The sequence below is a fragment of the Entelurus aequoreus genome, linkage group LG06 (genome assembly GCF_033978785.1).
Source record: "Entelurus aequoreus isolate RoL-2023_Sb linkage group LG06, RoL_Eaeq_v1.1, whole genome shotgun sequence".
Lineage (NCBI taxonomy): Eukaryota > Metazoa > Chordata > Actinopteri > Syngnathiformes > Syngnathidae > Entelurus > Entelurus aequoreus.
This window is the reverse complement of record NC_084736.1, coordinates 1,151,001-1,169,065: the sequence shown is the minus strand read 5'-3', so window position 1 is coordinate 1,169,065 and position 18,065 is coordinate 1,151,001. Positions and strand designations below refer to the sequence as shown.

General features: G+C 37.7%; 1 protein-coding gene across 1 annotated transcript in view; it reads left to right on the top strand.

Moving 5' to 3' along the window:
- LOC133652255 (potassium voltage-gated channel subfamily C member 1-like) overlaps positions 1-18,065 on the top strand; it is a 98,469-nt gene that overhangs the window by 40,909 nt on the left and 39,495 nt on the right. Inside the window, exons 4-5 of the mRNA XM_062050795.1 lie at positions 7,858-8,716; positions 12,121-12,345. Of these exons, the coding sequence (XP_061906779.1) occupies positions 7,858-8,716; positions 12,121-12,345 (1,084 nt within the window). The remainder of the gene's footprint in view (positions 1-7,857; positions 8,717-12,120; positions 12,346-18,065) is intronic.

Genomic DNA, 18,065 nt, shown 5'->3' with positions numbered 1-18,065 from the left:
AGATAGGGGAATAGTGGATAGTGGCTAGGCAAATAGCGGATAGCTGATAACCTTAAACAAACAGAAAAAAAAAAAAAACACATTAGTGTTTCATAAACATGCAACATAATACATGCTTTGCTTTTCTTTTAAATCAATCCAACCAAAATTAGTTTCCACTGATAGGGCCTAAGTTTAAGAATAAACTTAAACATTTCCAACAATATGAATGAGATTAAATTTAAACAATCCATCCTAATTATAAGAACAAACTTAAACATCACTGATACTTTTTAAATTTACTTTCAGTCAACTTAAACAATTTTGTAAACATCAGTGAAATTATCTTTTTTAAACATTTCCCCCCAGTGAAATTAACTTCTTTAAACATTCTCCTTAGTACAAAACAAGCACTTCTTTCCCTTGGTTTCCTCACCAGTTGCGTCTTCCGAGTCCACACATGAGCTGTCTTCCTTCCTCTTAGCAGCATGTCAAAGGGGTGACTGACTGAAGAGCAAACATTTTGACCATGTGCTCTGAGCAGGTGGAGATGTTCAGCCCTCAGCTCTCACTGTTGCCCCTTCAGGCCTGGAGTGTGCTCTACAACTAAGTGGTGTTTGTGCTGCTCTGTACTTTGACTTGACCATGACTTCCAACATGGCCGCCCACAATCGTTGTAAACAATGACTTCAAACATGGCCAATAACATCATTGTAAACAATGATTTTCAACATGGCTGCCAACAATCTTTGTAAACAATGACTTCAAACATGGCCAATGGCAATCTTTGTAAACAATGACTTCAAACATGGCCGCTGACAATCTTTTTAAACAATTACTTTAAACATGGACACCGACAATCTTTGTAAGCAATAACTTCAAACATGGCCACTGACAATCTTTTTAAACAATGACTTTAAACATGGCCACCAACAATCTTTGTAAAAAATGACTTCAAACATGGCCAATGATAATCTTTGTAAACAATGACTTCTAACATGGCCGCCGACAATCTTTGTAAACAATGAATTCAAACATGGCCAATGACAATCTTTGTAAACAATGACTTTCAACATGGCCGCCAACAATCATTGTAAACAATGACTTCAAACATGGCCAACGACAATCTTTGTAAACAATTACTTCCAACATGGCCGCCAACAATCTTTGTAAACAATGACTTCAAACATAGCCACCGACAATCTTTGTATTTAATGACTTCAAACATGAAGCTGAGTGTGAAGCGACTTGGATGAGAATCAGCACCTCTAAGTCCGAGTCCATGGTTCTCGCCCGGAAAAGGGTGGAGTGCCATCTCCGGGTTGCGGAGGAGACCCTGCCCCAGGTGGAGGAGTTCAAGTACCTCGGAGTCTTGTTCACGATTGAGGGAAGAGTGGATCGTGAGATCGACAGGCGGATCGGTGCGGCCTCTTCAGTAATGCGGACGCTGTATTGATCCGTTGTGGTGAAGAAGGAGCTTAGCCGGAAGGCAAAGCTCTCAATTTACCGGTCGATCTACGTTCCCATCCTCACCTATGGTCATGAGCTTTGGGTTATGACCGAAAGGACAAGATCACGGGTACAAGCGGCCGAAATGAGCTTCCTCCGCCGGGTGGCGGGGCTCTCCCTTAGAGATAGGGTGAGAAGCGCTGCTATCCGGGGGAGCTCAAAGTAAAGCCGCTGCTCCTCCACATGGAGCGGAGCCAGATGAGGTGGTTTGGGCATCTGGTCAGGATGCCACCCGAACGCCTCCTTAGGGAGGTGTTTAGGGCATGTTCGACCGGTAGGAGGCCACGGGAAAGACCCAGGACACGTTGGGAAGACTATGTCTCCCGGCTGAACTGGGAACGCCTCGGGATCCCCCGGGAAGAGCTGGACGAAGTGGCTGGGGAGAGGGAAGTCTGGGCTTCCCTTCTTAGGCTGCTGCCCCCGCGACCCGGCCTCGGATAAGCGGAAGAAGATGGATGGACTTCAAACATGGCCAATGACAATCTTAGTAAACAATGATTTCCAACATGGCCGCCCGCCAACAATCTTTGTAAACAATGACTCCAAACATGGCCAATGACAATCTTTGTAAACAATGACTTCAATTATGGCCAACGACAATCTTTGTAAACAATGACTTCCAACATGGCCGCCGACAATCTTTGTAAACAATAACTTCAAACATGGCCAACAACAATCTTTGTATACAATGACTTCAAACATGGCCAACGAAAATCTTTGTAAACAATTGCTACCAACATGGCCGCTGAAAATCTTTTTAAACAATGACTTTAAACATGGCCACCGACAATCTTTGTGAACAATGACTTCAAACAAGGCCAATGACAATCTTTTAAACAATAACTTCCAACATGGCCAATGACAATCTTTGTAAACAATGACTTCCAACATGGCCGCCAACAATCTTTGTAAACAATGACTTCAAACATGGCCAACGACAATCTTTGTAAACAATGACTTCCAACATGGCCTCCGACAATATTTGTAAACAATGACTTCAAACATGGCCAATGACAATCTTTGTAAACCATGACTTCCAACATGGCCGCCGACAATCTTTGTAAACATTGATTTCCAACATGGCCGCCAACAATCTTTGTAAACAATGACTTCAAACATGGCCGCCAACAATCTTTGTAAACAATGACTTCTGTGTGGAGTTTGCATGTTCTCCCCGTGACTGCGTGGGTTCCCTCCGGGTACTCCGGCTTCCTCCCACCTCCAAAGACATGCACCTGGGGATAGGTTGATTGGCAACACTAAATTGGCCCTAGTGTGTGAATGTGAGTGTGAATGTTGTCTGTCTATCTGTGTTGGCCCTGCGATGAGGTGGCGACTTGTCCAGGGTGTACCCCGCCTTCTGCCCGATTGTAGCTGAGATAGGCTCCAGCGCCCCCCGCAACCCCAAAGGGAATAAGCGGTAGAAAATGGATGGATGGATGGATGGACTTCCAACATGGCCGCTGAAAATCTTTTTAAACAATGACTTTAAACATGGCCACCGACAATCTTTGTAAACAATGACTTCAAACAAGGCCAATGACAATCTTTGTAAACAATGACTTCCAACATGGCCAATGACAATCTTTGTAAACAATGACTTCCAACATGGCCGCCAACAATCTTTGTAAACAATAACTTTAAACATGGCCAATGACAATCTTGGTAAACAATGACTTCCAACATGGCCAATGACAATCTTTGTAAACAATGACTTCCAACATGGCCGCCAACAATCTTTGTAAACAATGACTTCAAACATGGCCATGATAATCTTTGTAAACAATGACTTACAACATGGCCACCTACAATCTTTGTAAACAATGACTTCAAACATGGCCAATGACAATCTTTGTAAACAATGACGTCCAACATGGCCAATGACAATCTTTGTAAACAATGACTTCCAACATGGCCGCCAACAATCTTTGTAAACAATGACTTCAAACATGTCCAATGACAATCTTTGTAAACAATGACTTCCAACATGGCCACTGACAATATTTGTAAACCATGACTTCCAACATGGCCGCCAACAATCTTTGTAAACAATGACTTCCAACATGGCCACTGACAATCTTTGTAAACCATGACTTCCAACATGGCCGCCGACAATCTTTGTAAACAATGACTTCCAACATGGCCAATGACAATGTTTGTAAACAATGACTTCCAACATGGCCGCCAACAATCTTTGTAAACAATGACTTCAAACATGGTCAATGACAATCTTTGTAAACAATGACTTCCAACATGGCCACCGACAATCTTTGTAAACAATGATTTCCAACATGGCCGCCAACAATCTTTGTAAACAATGACTTCAAACATGGCCATGATAATCTTTGTAAACAATGACTTCCAACATGGCCACCGACAATCTTTGTAAACAATGACTTCAAACATGGCCAATGACAATCTTTGTAAACAATGACGTCCAACATGGCCAAAGACAATCTTTGTAAACAATGACTTCCAACATGGCCGCCAACAATCTTTGTAAACAATGACTTCAAACATGGCCAATGACAATCTTTGTAAACAATGACTTCCAACATGGCCACTGACATTCTTTGTAAACCATGACTTCCAACATGGCTACCAACAATCTTTGTAAACAATGACTTCCAACATGGCCACTGACAATCTTTGTAAACCATGACTTCCAACATGGCCGCCGACAATCTTTGTCAACAATGACTTCCAACATGGCCACCGACAATCTTTGTAAACAATGATTTCCAACATGGCCGCCAACAATCTTTGTAAACAATGACTTCAAACATGGCCAACGACAATCTTTGTAAACAATGATTTCCAACATAGCCGCCAATAATCTTTTTAAACAATGACTTCCAATATGGCCGCTGACAATCTTTGTAAACAATAACTTTAAACATGGCAGCTGACGATCTTTTTAAACAATGACTTTAAACATGGCCACCGACTTTCTTTGTAAACAATGACTTCAAACATGGCCAATGACAATCTTTGTAAACACGCAACAACAAACACGCAACAACCAACGCACAACAACAAACGCACAACAACTAACCCACAACAACAAACACAACAATAAACACACAACAAACGCACAACAATTAACCGACAACAACAAACATACAACAACAAACGCACAACAACAAACGTACAATACACAACAACCAATGCACAACAACCAACGTACAACAACCAACGTACAACAACCAACACACAACAACTAACTTACAATAACTAACACACAACTATCACACAACAAAATTCACTTAACAAAAAAAGTTCAACAACAAACACATAACAATAAATGCACAACAAACACACAACAACAAAAGCACAACAACCAACGCACAACACCCCCTCCCCCCTACCGCCTCCATATCCCACAACCCGGATTGTAAATAATGTAGATAATTTATTGTATATACTCTGATGATTATCTTGTGTGATGACTGTATTATGAAAATAGTATATATATCTGTATCATGAATCAATTTAAGTGGACCCCGACTTAAACAAGTTGAAAAACTTATTCGGGTGTTATACTATTTAGTGGTCAATTGTACGGAATATGTACTTCACTGTGCAATCTACTAATAAAAGTTTCAATCAATCAGAAAAACAACAACAAACCAACAACAAACCAACGCACAACAACTAACACACAACAAAATACACGCAACAAAAAAAGCGCAACAACAAACACACAACTACAAACATACAACTACAAACATACAACAACAAACCCACAATACACAACAACAAACACACAACAACAAACACACAATACATAACAACAAACACACAACAACAAACCCACAACACAAACCCACAACAACAAACCCACAACACAAACCCACAACAACCAACACACAACAAAAAACGCACAACAACCATTACACAACAATATACGCACAACAAACACACAACAACTAACCCACAACAACAAACACACATTACACAACAACAAACACACAACAACAACAATCCCAAAACCAAAAACACACGACAAAAAACACGCAACAACAAACGCGCAACAACAAATGCACAACAACCATAACACAACAACAAACACACAACAATAAACACACAACAAACACACAACAATCAACCGACAACAAACATACAAAAACAAATGCACTACAACAAATGTACAACAACAAACACACAATACACAACAACAAACACACAACAACAAACCCACAACAACCAACACACAACAACAAATATGCAACAACAAGGAATTTAACCATGTTACCAGGAAGTTAACTGGGTTACAAGGAAGTTGACCAGGTGACTAAGAAGTTAACCAGATTACCAGGAATTTAAAAAAGTTACTCGGAATTTAACCAGACTACCAGGAATGTAACCAGGCTACTAAGTTAAGTTAACCAAGTTAACCAAACACACAATACACAACAACAAACACACAACAACCAACACACAACCAGGAATGAAACCAGGTGACCAGGAAGTTAACCAGATTACTAGAAAGTTAACCAGGATACCAGCAATTTAACCAGGTTACCAGGAAGTTAACCAGGGTCCCCAATTATGTAAGCGGGTTGCCAGCAAGTTATTCAGGTCACCAGGATTTTAAGCAGCTTAGTAAGAAGTTAACTAGGAGGTTAACAAGGTTACCTGGAATGTAATTGTGTTAAGGAAGTTAACCAGGTTTCCAATAATTTAACTGGGTTACCAGGAAGTTAACCATGTTACCAGAAAGTTAACCAGGTTATCAATAGTTTAACTAGGTTACTAAAGTGTTAACCAGACTACCAATAAATTACCAGGAATTTACACGGATTACCGGGAAATTAAACGGTTACCGGTAAGTTAACCGGATTACCAGGAAGTTAACTGGGGATCAGCAGGGGGTCAAAACTGTTATATTTCCAATGCATGTGAAATAAACATCTTGAATACAAATCTGTGTTTTTAATGTTGAAATGTTTTTATAGAAGGAGACTCTTTGAATTAAGATGTATTCTCTCGGACCCAAGTCCTGACCAGGTTTTTGTCAATCATGATCTCAAAAATGAAATGTTCCAAAGCCTAAAAATAACCTTGACCTGGAAGTTTTGGGACGGTCTTGCTTGACAAGTCTTCAACATTTCCTGGAAGTCAGGAAGTGCTTTGGGATTGGCAGACCGGGGTGGTGGACTCCCCCTTTGAAGAGGTTACTAGAGGGTTTGGTCTACTTCAGGGGGAAAGTATTTTCCACTAAGGAGTACTTGAATGGTAGTAGAACCTCAGCTCATCAGGGAACACTGCACCAGTTGTACATCTTGGCAAGGGTCCACATGTACTTTGTGGACTTAGACAATACATTGGACCATGTCCTTCGCTGTGTCCTGTGACAATGCTCCAGGATCATGTGTTTCATTGAATGTTACTACGTGGCATTCAGTTCTTGGACAACCACAGCACAACTCTGGTTCACACTGTCAGCAATAACTCAGATCTGTTCTCTGCAAACGTTGACCAAGACTGTCCTTTGTCAGTGCTTCTGGTCTTCATTTTCATGGACATAATTTCAAGGTGTTTAAGGTGTCCAGTTTGGGAACTTTAAGGTATCTGATGTGGTCCTGATCACCTCATCAAACTGTGACCTTTAGTGTTGGTTGGATCGATACTCAGTTTAGTGTAAAACCTCTGAAACCTCTGGGATAAGACTCAGCACATTCCAATCTGATGTCAGGCTCCTCAGTCGGAAAAGGGTGGATTGCAGGCTTCAAGTTGGGAGAGAGGTCTAGTCCCAGGTTGAGGACTTCAAGTATTTAAACTCCTGTTTACAACTAAGGAAAGGCATGAGTGCAATCTCGACAAGCGGATCAGTACAGTATCTTCAGTAATGTGGTCACTAGACTCTTGTGGTGGGGAGAGAACTGAGCAGTGACAAACTTCTTCATTTAACGGCCGATCTACTTTCCTACCACCAACTACTGTATGACCACAGGCTTTGAAGTGACTGAATGATCAAGCAACTTGAAATGTGCTTGCTGGACTCACCCTAAGAGACAAGGTAGGGAGCTGGGTAATCCAGAAGGATTTCTTAGTAGAACTGCTGCTCCTTCAGATCAAGAGGATCCAGTTAAATTTTGTCCCTAATGACTCCAGACAGAAGGCTACAGGGTAGACCCAGGACATGCTGCAGGGATTATGTCTGGCACTGGCAGCTGGTGTGGGAACACCTCACTGTTCCCAAGTGGGAACTGAAAGAGGTGGCCATTGACTCTAAAGTCTGGACTGTCCTCCTGAGACTGCCGTGTCCTAGACTCTAGAAGAAAGTGGATGCAAGAATCTTAGTGTCTCAATGATCACGTTGATGTTTGTGACTGATGGTGTTTTTGTTCCTCTCTTTTGCCGCAGATCGTGTACGAAGTGGTCACGGACGGCTGGCTGACGTACGTGGAAGGCGTCTGCGTCATCTGGTTCACCATCGAGGTGCTGGCGCGTGTCATCTTCTGCCCTGACAAACAAGAGTTCTTCCGCAGCGCCCTGAACATCATCGACTTTGTGGCTATTGTGCCCTTCTACCTGGAGGTGGCGCTGAGCGGACTATCCTCCAAAACAGCCAAAGACGTGCTCAGCTTCCTGCGTGTGGTGCGGTTTGTACGAATCCTGCGAATCTTCAAGCTCACGCGCCACTTTGTGGGCCTGCGGGTCCTAGGCCACACCCTGAGAGCCAGCACCAATGAGTTCCTGCTGCTCATCATCTTCCTGGCACTGGGCGTCCTTATCTTTGCCACCATGATTTACTACGCCGAGCGCATCGGTGCAGACCCCGATGACCCCACCGCCGCCGCCCACACTAACTTCAAGAACATCCCCATTGGTTTCTGGTGGGCAGTGGTGACCATGACCACGCTGGGCTACGGGGACATGTACCCGGAGACGTGGTCGGGAATGTTGGTGGGCGCCTTGTGTGCCTTGGCCGGCGTCTTGACCATCGCTATGCCGGTTCCCGTCATCGTCAACAACTTTGGCATGTACTACTCGCTGGCCATGGCCAAGCAGAAGCTCCCCAAGAAGAGGAACAAGCACATACCTCGGGCGCCGCAGCCGGGCAGTCCCAACTACTGCAAACCCGATGCTCTCGCCATGGCCACCGCCTCGCCGCACAGGCTCATGGGAAATGTGCTGGGGCCCGGCATGGTGGGATCGGGCAGCATGATGGCCGGGGATTGTCCGCTGGCACAGGAGGAGATCATCGACATCAACAGAGCAGGTGTGTCCTTGTGAAAACAGTCCTGGTTAATCGCAAGAACTCATTTGGGCTCCCGACATGCTGGATAGGAATCGTAGAATGCATGTGGACTAAAAGCCACTTAGCCCCTCCTAATAAGTCCCAATGTCATTAAGTCATTGGTAAAAACCACCAGGAAGTCACCCTAAAACTAATTTCAACTCCCGACATGCTGGATATTAAAGGTAGAGTGCATGTAGACTAAAAGCCACTCAGCCCCTCCTAATAAGTCACAATGTCATTAAGTCACGGGTAAAAACCACCAGGAACTCACCCTAATAAGTCACTATGTCATTAAGTCACTGGTAAAAACCACCAGGAACTCACCTTAAAACTGATTTTAGCTGCCGATATGATTGATATGAAACGTAGAGTGCATGTGGACTAAAAGCCACTTAGCCCCTCCTAATAAGTCACAATGTCCTTAAGTAACCAGTAAAATATTCAAAACATTTAAAACTTTCAAATTAATAAAATCTTTCAAAATATTCAAAACTTTCTAAATATTCAAAAAAAAAAAAAGTTTAATTCAGAACTTTCAAAACATAAGGTTAAAGCCTTACTGATAGTCACACACACTAGGTGTGGTGAAATTACCCTCTGCATTTGACCCATCCCTTTGTTCCACCCCCTGGGAGGTGAGGTGAGCAGTTGGCAGCAGTGGTGGCCGCGCCCGGGAATAATTTTTGGTGATTTAACCCCAATTCCAACCCTTGATGCTGAGTACCAAGCAGGGAGGTAATGGGTCCCATTTTTATAGTATTTGGTATGACTCGGCCGGGGTTTAAACTCACGACATTATTTCAAAACATTCAAAATATTAAACACTTTTAAAATATATAAAATAGTCAAAATTTTCAAAACGTTAAAATTGTTGAAACCTTTTAAAATATTCAAAACCTTTGAAAACATTCCAAATATTAAACACTTCAAAATATTAAAAACTGTCAAAACATTAAAAATATTCAAAGCTTTCAAAATATTCAAAACGTTTAAAAAAATATTTCAAACTTTTGAAAAATTCAAAATATTCAAAATGCTCAAAATATTCAACTCATTTCTAAATTTCAAATTAATAAAAACTTTCAAAACATTCAAAACCATCAAACTATTAATAACTTTCAAAATATTAACTTTCAAAACACTCAAAACTGTCAAACTACTTAGAACTTTCAAAACATTTTAAATATTAACAACTTTTAAAATATAAAAGCATATTCGAAACATTAAAAACTTTCAAATTAATAAAAACTTTCAAAATATTCAAAACATTCAAAATGTTCCAAACTTTCAAAATATTCAAAACTTTCAAAACATTTAAATTATTCAAAACTTTCAAAATATTCAAAACTTTTAAAATATTAAAAATTTCCAAATATTCAAAGCTGTCAAAATAATCAGATATTTCAAAACATTCAAAATATTCAAAACTTTTCAAATATTTCAAATAGTCAAATTTTTCTAAACTTTCAAATTATTCAAACCTTTTAAAATATTCAAAACATGAACAACTTTCAAAGTGTTCAAAACCTTTAAAAACATTCCAAGTATTGAACACTTCAAAATATTCAAAACTGTCAAAACATTAACAATATTCTAAGCTTTCAAAATATTCCAAACTTTTTATAAATATTCCAAACTTTTGAAACATTCAAAATATTCAAAATATTCAAAATGTTCAAAATATGCAAAACATTTCAAACTTTCAAATAAATAAAAACTTTCAAAACATTAACAACTTTCAACCAGCGGGTTCTAGGATTACCGCCACGACAGGCACCAACCACCTTGCGGCCACAGCTCCAATCGGCCACCTCGACAATAGAGGTACGGAACATGGTCCACTCGGACTCAATGTCCAGCACCTCCCTCGTGACATGTTCAAAGTTCTTCCGGAGGCGGGAATTGAAACTTTCTCTGACAGGAGACTCTGCTAGGCGTTCCCAGCTGACCCTCACAATGCGTTTGGGCCTGCCAGGTCTGTCCGGCATCCTCCCCCACCATCACAGCCAACTCACCACCAGGTGGTGATCGGTAGAAAGCTCCGCCCCTCTCTTCACCCGAGTGTCTAAAACATGAAAACATTAAAAATATTCAAAGCTTTCAAAATATTCCAAATTTTTAAAAAAATATTTAAAAAATGTAAAAAATATTCCAAAATTTTAAAATATATAAAACATTGAAATTATTCAAAACTTTAAAAATATTAAAAACTTTAAAAATATTAAACCTTTCCAAATATCAACGTTGTATAATCAGATGTTTCAAAACATTTAAAATATTGAAAACGTTTTAAATATTCTAAACATTGAAATTATTCAAAACTTTCAAAATATTAAAAATTTTTAAATATTAAAACTTTGTTGTCAAAGTTGTCAAAATATTCACATCTTTCAAAACATTCAAAATATTGAAAACTTTAAAAATATTTAAAATAGTCAACATTTTCAAAACTTTCAAATTGTTCAAATCTTTTAAATTATTTAAAACCTGAAAAACTTTCAAAATATTCAAAACCTTTAAAAACATTCCAAATATTAAACACTTCAAAGTATTCAAATCTGTCAAAACATAAAAAATATTCAAAGTTTTCAAAATATTCAAAATAATCAAAACATTTAACAATTCAAAACTTTTAACATTTTTAAAAACTTTCAAAGTATAAACATTTTCAAAATATTTAAGGCTGTCAAAACATTCAACATATCGAACATTTTTAAAATATTAATCAAATTGTTCAAACCTTTTCAAATATGCAAAACATGAAAAACTTTCAAAATATTCAAAACCTTTAAAAACAATCAAAATAATAAACACTTCAAAATACTCAAAAACGATCAAAACATTAAAATTATTCAAAGCTTTCAAAATATTAAAAACTTTTAAAATCAATCAATCAATCAATCAATGTTTATTTATATAGCCCTAAATTACAAGTGTCTCAAAGGGCTGCACAAAAACATTCCAAACTTTTGAAAAATTCAAAATATTCGAAATAATCAAAACATTTAACATATTCAAAACTTTTGACATTTTAAAAAACTTTCAAATTATAAACATTTTAAAAATATTTAAGGCTGTTAAAACATTCAACATAATGAAAATGTTTAAAATATTAAAAATAGTCAACATTTTCAAAACATGAAAAACTTTCAAATTGTTCAAACCTTTTCAAATATTCAAAACATGAACAACTTTTAAAATATTGAAAACTTAAATATTTAAAGTGGTCAAAATGTTCAAAACGTTCAAATTGTTCAAACATTTGTCTTTTTTGCACAGTTGAAAAAGTGTCAAGAAAGAAAGTGAAAGAAAACATTTGAATGAGTCTTGATGGCGTTGCCATGCCGACGGTCTTCTCACCGACAAGCTGCTGTTCTCCTCAGACTCCAAACAAAATGGCGACGCTGCCAACGCAGCGCTGGCCAACGAGGACTGTCCCACCATCGACCAGGTCCTGGGCGACGAGCGCAGTCCGGCCACCGGGGGACTGGGGTCCGCCGGGGGCATGGGGTCCGCTGCCAGCCGCGAACGCTACCCACATGACCGCGCCTGCTTCCTGCTCAACGCTGGCGACTTCCAGCGCAGCGGCGACGGCCACGTTGGAAAAGGTAGGATTCCCTACTGGAAATATCGTGTTCTTCTTAATCGCAATACAAATGTTCTTCCTTCAATACATGAGAATAAAAAATGTTTGCATCCAAACTCAAACATGAGAAAAGAAGACATTTTATTCTTCCTCCTCTTATATTTCTACTTGTATACAAAACTTATGTTGTTCATGTGGCAAACAACTCAATATTTGGAAACAATTCAATATTTGGAAACAATTCAATATTTGGGATTTGAAAAGTCTTTTAGCAACAATTGCAACTTTTATGAAATGATACGATAAAACATGATGGAGAGCATGTGATATCAGGACAAGGTATGATAAATAACTGGACATAATATGATATAAAATAATATTAAATGAAAATATATATGATACAATATGATTACATACTAAGATATAGTATATATAATATGCTCTACAACAGGATATGACATTATTAAATATGATGTAATACAACATATAGTTCCATGTTTCCAGTGTGAGGGTGAACACATGAGTGGAATATTTGAGTGGGTTCATTCCTGTCCTTCTCATCTCCAATCATGTTATCTATTATTTGTACAATAATTTGTGTTACATATTATTTGTACCATTATTTATGTTACATATTATTTGTACCATTATTTGTGTTACATATTATTTGTACCATTATTTGTGTTACATATTATTTGTACAATAATCTGTTACATATTATTAGTACCATTATTTGTGCTACCTATTATTTGTACCGTTATTTATGTAACATATTATTTGTACCATTATTTGTGTTACATATTATTTGTACAATAATTTATGTTACATATTATTTGTACCATAATTTGTGTTACATATTTGTACCATAATTTGTGTTATATATTATTTGTACCATTATTTGTGTTACATATTATTTGTACCAATATTTGTGTTACCTATTATTTGTACCATTATTTATGTAACATATTATTTGTACCATTATTTGTGTTACATAATATTTGTACAATAATTTATGTTACGTATTATTTGTACAATAACGTGTGTTGTTTTGTCAGTCCTGTGGAGTTTGTGTGTGTGTGCGTGTGTGTGTGTGTGTGTGTGTGTGTGTGTGTGTGTGTGTGTGTGTGTGTGTGTGTGTGTGTGTGTGTGTGTGTGTGTGTGTGTGTGTGTGTGTGTGTGTGTGTGTGTGTGTGTGTGTGTGTGTGTGTGTGTGTGTAAACGTGTCCTGTGACCCACGCACATTTTGTCCTTCAAACATGTGTGTTGTGCTGACGAGGCACTTCAAGTAGGACATGTCGGTCAAATATCGAAGAAATATGTTTATATGTTTTTAACCAGCGTGTCAGGATCATTGTTGACCTCCAAGAATACAACCATGAGTTAGTTATTGTCAGGAACATTGTTGACCTTCAAGAATACAAACATGAGTTAGTTATTGTCAGGAACATTGTTGACCTTCAAGAATACAAACACGAGTTAGTTATTGTCAGGATCATTGTTGACCTTCAAGAATATGACCACTCAGCACAATTGGAGGATGTTTTTTGGTCCAGTTGTTGAGTTGTGTCAGATAGAAGACATGAGAGCAAACTCTCATTTCAAATGTTCTGACTTGAAGAAAGACTGAAATACACCAAGAAGATCAAGTAGTGGATAACAAGTTTGGATCAAGAAGACTGGAAAAGATGGAATGACTCCATTCTAAGGAAGAAATCATTAACCTTGTTAATGTTCATTTGCCAAAGTAACAGCTGCATCACATGACACGTCCTCCATTGTGTGCACCTGGGAGGGCTGCTGCGGCAGGTGGATTGACATGAATCACGGCTCCGACACTAGGGATGGCAAATGTTGTAGAAGATGTTGATTGTTGACAATGTGTACAAGTACTTTTGTATATTTTACTAGTTGGTACATTTTGCTAGTTGTTATATTTTATTGGTTGGTATATTTTACTAGTTGTTACTTTTTACTAGTAGATACATGTTGCTAGTTGGTACATTGTACTAGTAGTTGGTACATTGTACTGGTTGTTACATGTTACTTGTTGTCACATTTGACTGGTTGTTACATTTTACTAGTCGTTACATTTTACTAGTTGGTCCATTTTACTGGTTGGTAAATTTTACTGGTTGTTACATTTTACTTGTTGTTAAATTTTACTGGTTGGTATATTTTACTGGTTGGTACATTTTACTGGTTGTTACATTTGACTAGTTGTTACATTTGACTAGTTGGTAAATTTTACTGGTTGGTACATTTTACTAGTAACATTTTACTGGTTGTTACATTTTACTGGTTGTTACATTTTACTAGTTTGTACAGTGTACTGGTTGTTACATTTTACTGGTTGTTACATTTTAGGGGTTGGTACATTTTACTAGTTGTTATATTTTACTGGTTGTTCCATTTTACTAGTTGTTACATTTTACCGGTTGGTATATTTTACTGGTTGGTACATTTTACTGGTTGTTACATTTTACTGGTTATTACATTTTACTGGTTGTTACATTTTACTAGTTGGTACATTTTACTGGTTGGTACATTTTTACTAGTTGTTACATTTTACTAATTGGTAAATTTTACCAGTTGGTACATTTTACTAGTTGTTGCATTTTACCAGTTGGTACATTTTACTGGTTGGTATATTTTACTGATTGGTACATTTTACTAGTTGGTATATTTTACTAGTTGGTACATGTTACTGGTTGTTACATTTTACTAGGTGGTAAATGTTATTAGTTGGTACATTCTACTGGTTGGTATATTTTACTAGTTGGTACATTTTACTAGTTGTTACATTTTACCAGTTGGTACACTTTACTAGTTGGTACATTCTACCAGTTGGTACATTTGACTAGTTGTTACATTTTACCAATTGGTACATTTTACTAGTTGGTACATTTTACAAGTTGGTACATTTTACTAGTTGTTACATTTTACCAGTTGGTACATTTTACTAGTTGTTACATTTTACTAGTTTGTCAATTTTACTGGTTGGGATGTTTGACTAGTTCTTACATTTTACAAGTTGGTACATTTTACTAGTCGGTATATTTTACTGGTTGGCATGAGGTGGCGGTTTGTCCAGGGTGTACCCCGCCTTCCGCTCATGTGGAGCTGAGATAGCCTCCAGCACCCTTCCCCAAAAAGAACAATAGGTAGTAAATGGATCGATGGATGGATGGTACATTTTACCAGTTGGTACATTTTACTAGTTGGTATATTTTACTAGTTGGTACATTTTACCGGGTGTTGCATTGTTGTTCCAAGCAATGAGCTGAGAGTTGGTTGGTTGGCTTTTATTGCCTGGACCTGAGCCCAGAACAGTTTTTACATCCCAGTCCTCAGAGAGCACTGCTCATTTTTATGGAGGACTCGACTTGGAACATTTCATTACACACTCAGACTGGACGCTCCTGGGGGACATTTGGATTTACAGTCAAAATAAACAACATTTACGACTGATTGATGTCACACTGATTTCTAATGACCGTTCAGCGATCCATAGTTGGCATGTCCCATCAAAGTCATATTTCATGGCAACATTCTGTGGGTGAGCAGGCAGCACAACAATGTCAACAATGTCAACAATCAGAACATTGTCAACAACGTGAACCATGTCAACAATTAAAACATTGTCAACAACGTAAACCATGTCAACAATTAAAACATTGTCAACAACGTAAACCATGTCAACAATTAGAACATGTCAACAATGTAAACCATGTCAACAATAAGAACATTGTCAACAACGTAAACCATGTCAACAATTAGAACATGTCAACAACGTAAACCATGTCAACAATTAAAACATTGTCAACAACGTAAACCATGTCAACAATTAAAACAATGTCAACAACGTAAACCATGTCAACAATCAGAACATTGTCAACAACGTAAACCATGTCTACAATTAAAACATTGTCAACAACGTAAACCATGTCAACAATTAGAACATGTCAACAACATAAACCATGTCAACAATTAAAACATTGTCAACAACGTAAACCATGTCAACAATTAAAACATTGTCAACAACGTCAACCATGTCAACAATTAAAACATTGTCAACAACGTAAACCATGTCAACAATTAAAACATTGTCAACAACGTAAACCATGTCAACAATTAAAACATTGTCAACAACGTAAACCATGTCAACAATTAGAACATATCAACAACGTAAACCATGTGAACAATTAAAACATTGTCAACAACGTAAACCATGTCAACAATTAAAACATTGTCAACAACGTAAACCATGTCAACAATTAGAACATGTCAACAACGTAAACCATGTCAACAATTAAAACATTGTCAACAACGTGAACCATGTCAACAATTAAAACATTGTCAACAACGTAAACCATGTCAACAATTAAAACATTGTCAACAACGTAAACCATGTCAACAATTAGAACATGTCAACAATGTAAACCATGTCAACAATCACAACATTGTCAACAACGTAAACCATGTCAACAATTAAAACATTGTCAACAACGTAAACCATGTCAACAATTAAAACATTGTCAACAACGTAAACCATGTCAACAATTAGAACATGTCAACAACGTAAACCATGTCAACAATTAAAACATTGTCAACAACGTAAACCATGTCAACAATTAGAACATGTCAACAATGTAAACCATGTTAACAATCAGAACATTGTCAACAACGTAAACCATGTCAACAATTAGAACAATGTCCACAACGTGAACCATGTCAACAATTACAACATTGTCAACAACGTAAACCATGTCAACAATTAGAACATTGTCAACAGCGTGAACCATGTCAACAATTAGAACAATGTCAACAACTTAAAAAACATGTCAACAATTAAAACAATGTCAACAACGTAAGCCATGTGAACAATTAAAACAGTGTTAACAACGTGAACCATGTCAACAATCAGAACATTGTCAACAACGTAAACCATGTCAACAATTAGAACATGTCAACAACGTAAACCATGTCAACAATTAAAACATTGTCAACAACGTAAACCATGTCAAGAATTAGAACATGTCAAAAACGTAAACCATGTCAACAATTAGAACAATGTCAACAACGTGAACCATGTCAACAATTACAACATTGTCAACAACGTAAACCATGTCAACAATTAAAACATTGTCAACAACGTAAACCATGTCAACAATTAAAACATTGTCAACAACGTAAACCATGTCAACAATTAGAACATGTCAACAATGTAAACCATGTCAACAATCAGAACATTGTCAACAACGTAAACCATGTAAACAATTAGAACAATGTCAACAACGTGAACCATGTCAACAATTACAACATTGTCAACAACGTAAACCATGTCAACAATTAAAACAGTGTTACCATTGTGAACCACGTCAACAATTAGAACATTGTCAACAGCGTGGACCATGTCAACAATTAGAACAATGTCAACAACTTAAAAAACATGTCAACAATTGGAACATTGTCAACAATGTAAACCATGTCAACATTGTGAACGGATCGATCTAGACTTGGACATAGATTGAACAATTGGTTGCCAAAGCTCCAAGGAGTTATACTTATAGAGAAGAGGTGTGCTCAGGCAAGAATGTGTTCAACCTGTTGTGTTGTAACAAACCAATGTTAAGAAGCAAACCAGTAGCAGCATTTCAACTGACATTGGGGGAAAAAAATCACACACGTCACATATGGTCTAAAAATTCCAAATCGTCCTGCATTGTGAACACAACCTAAGAG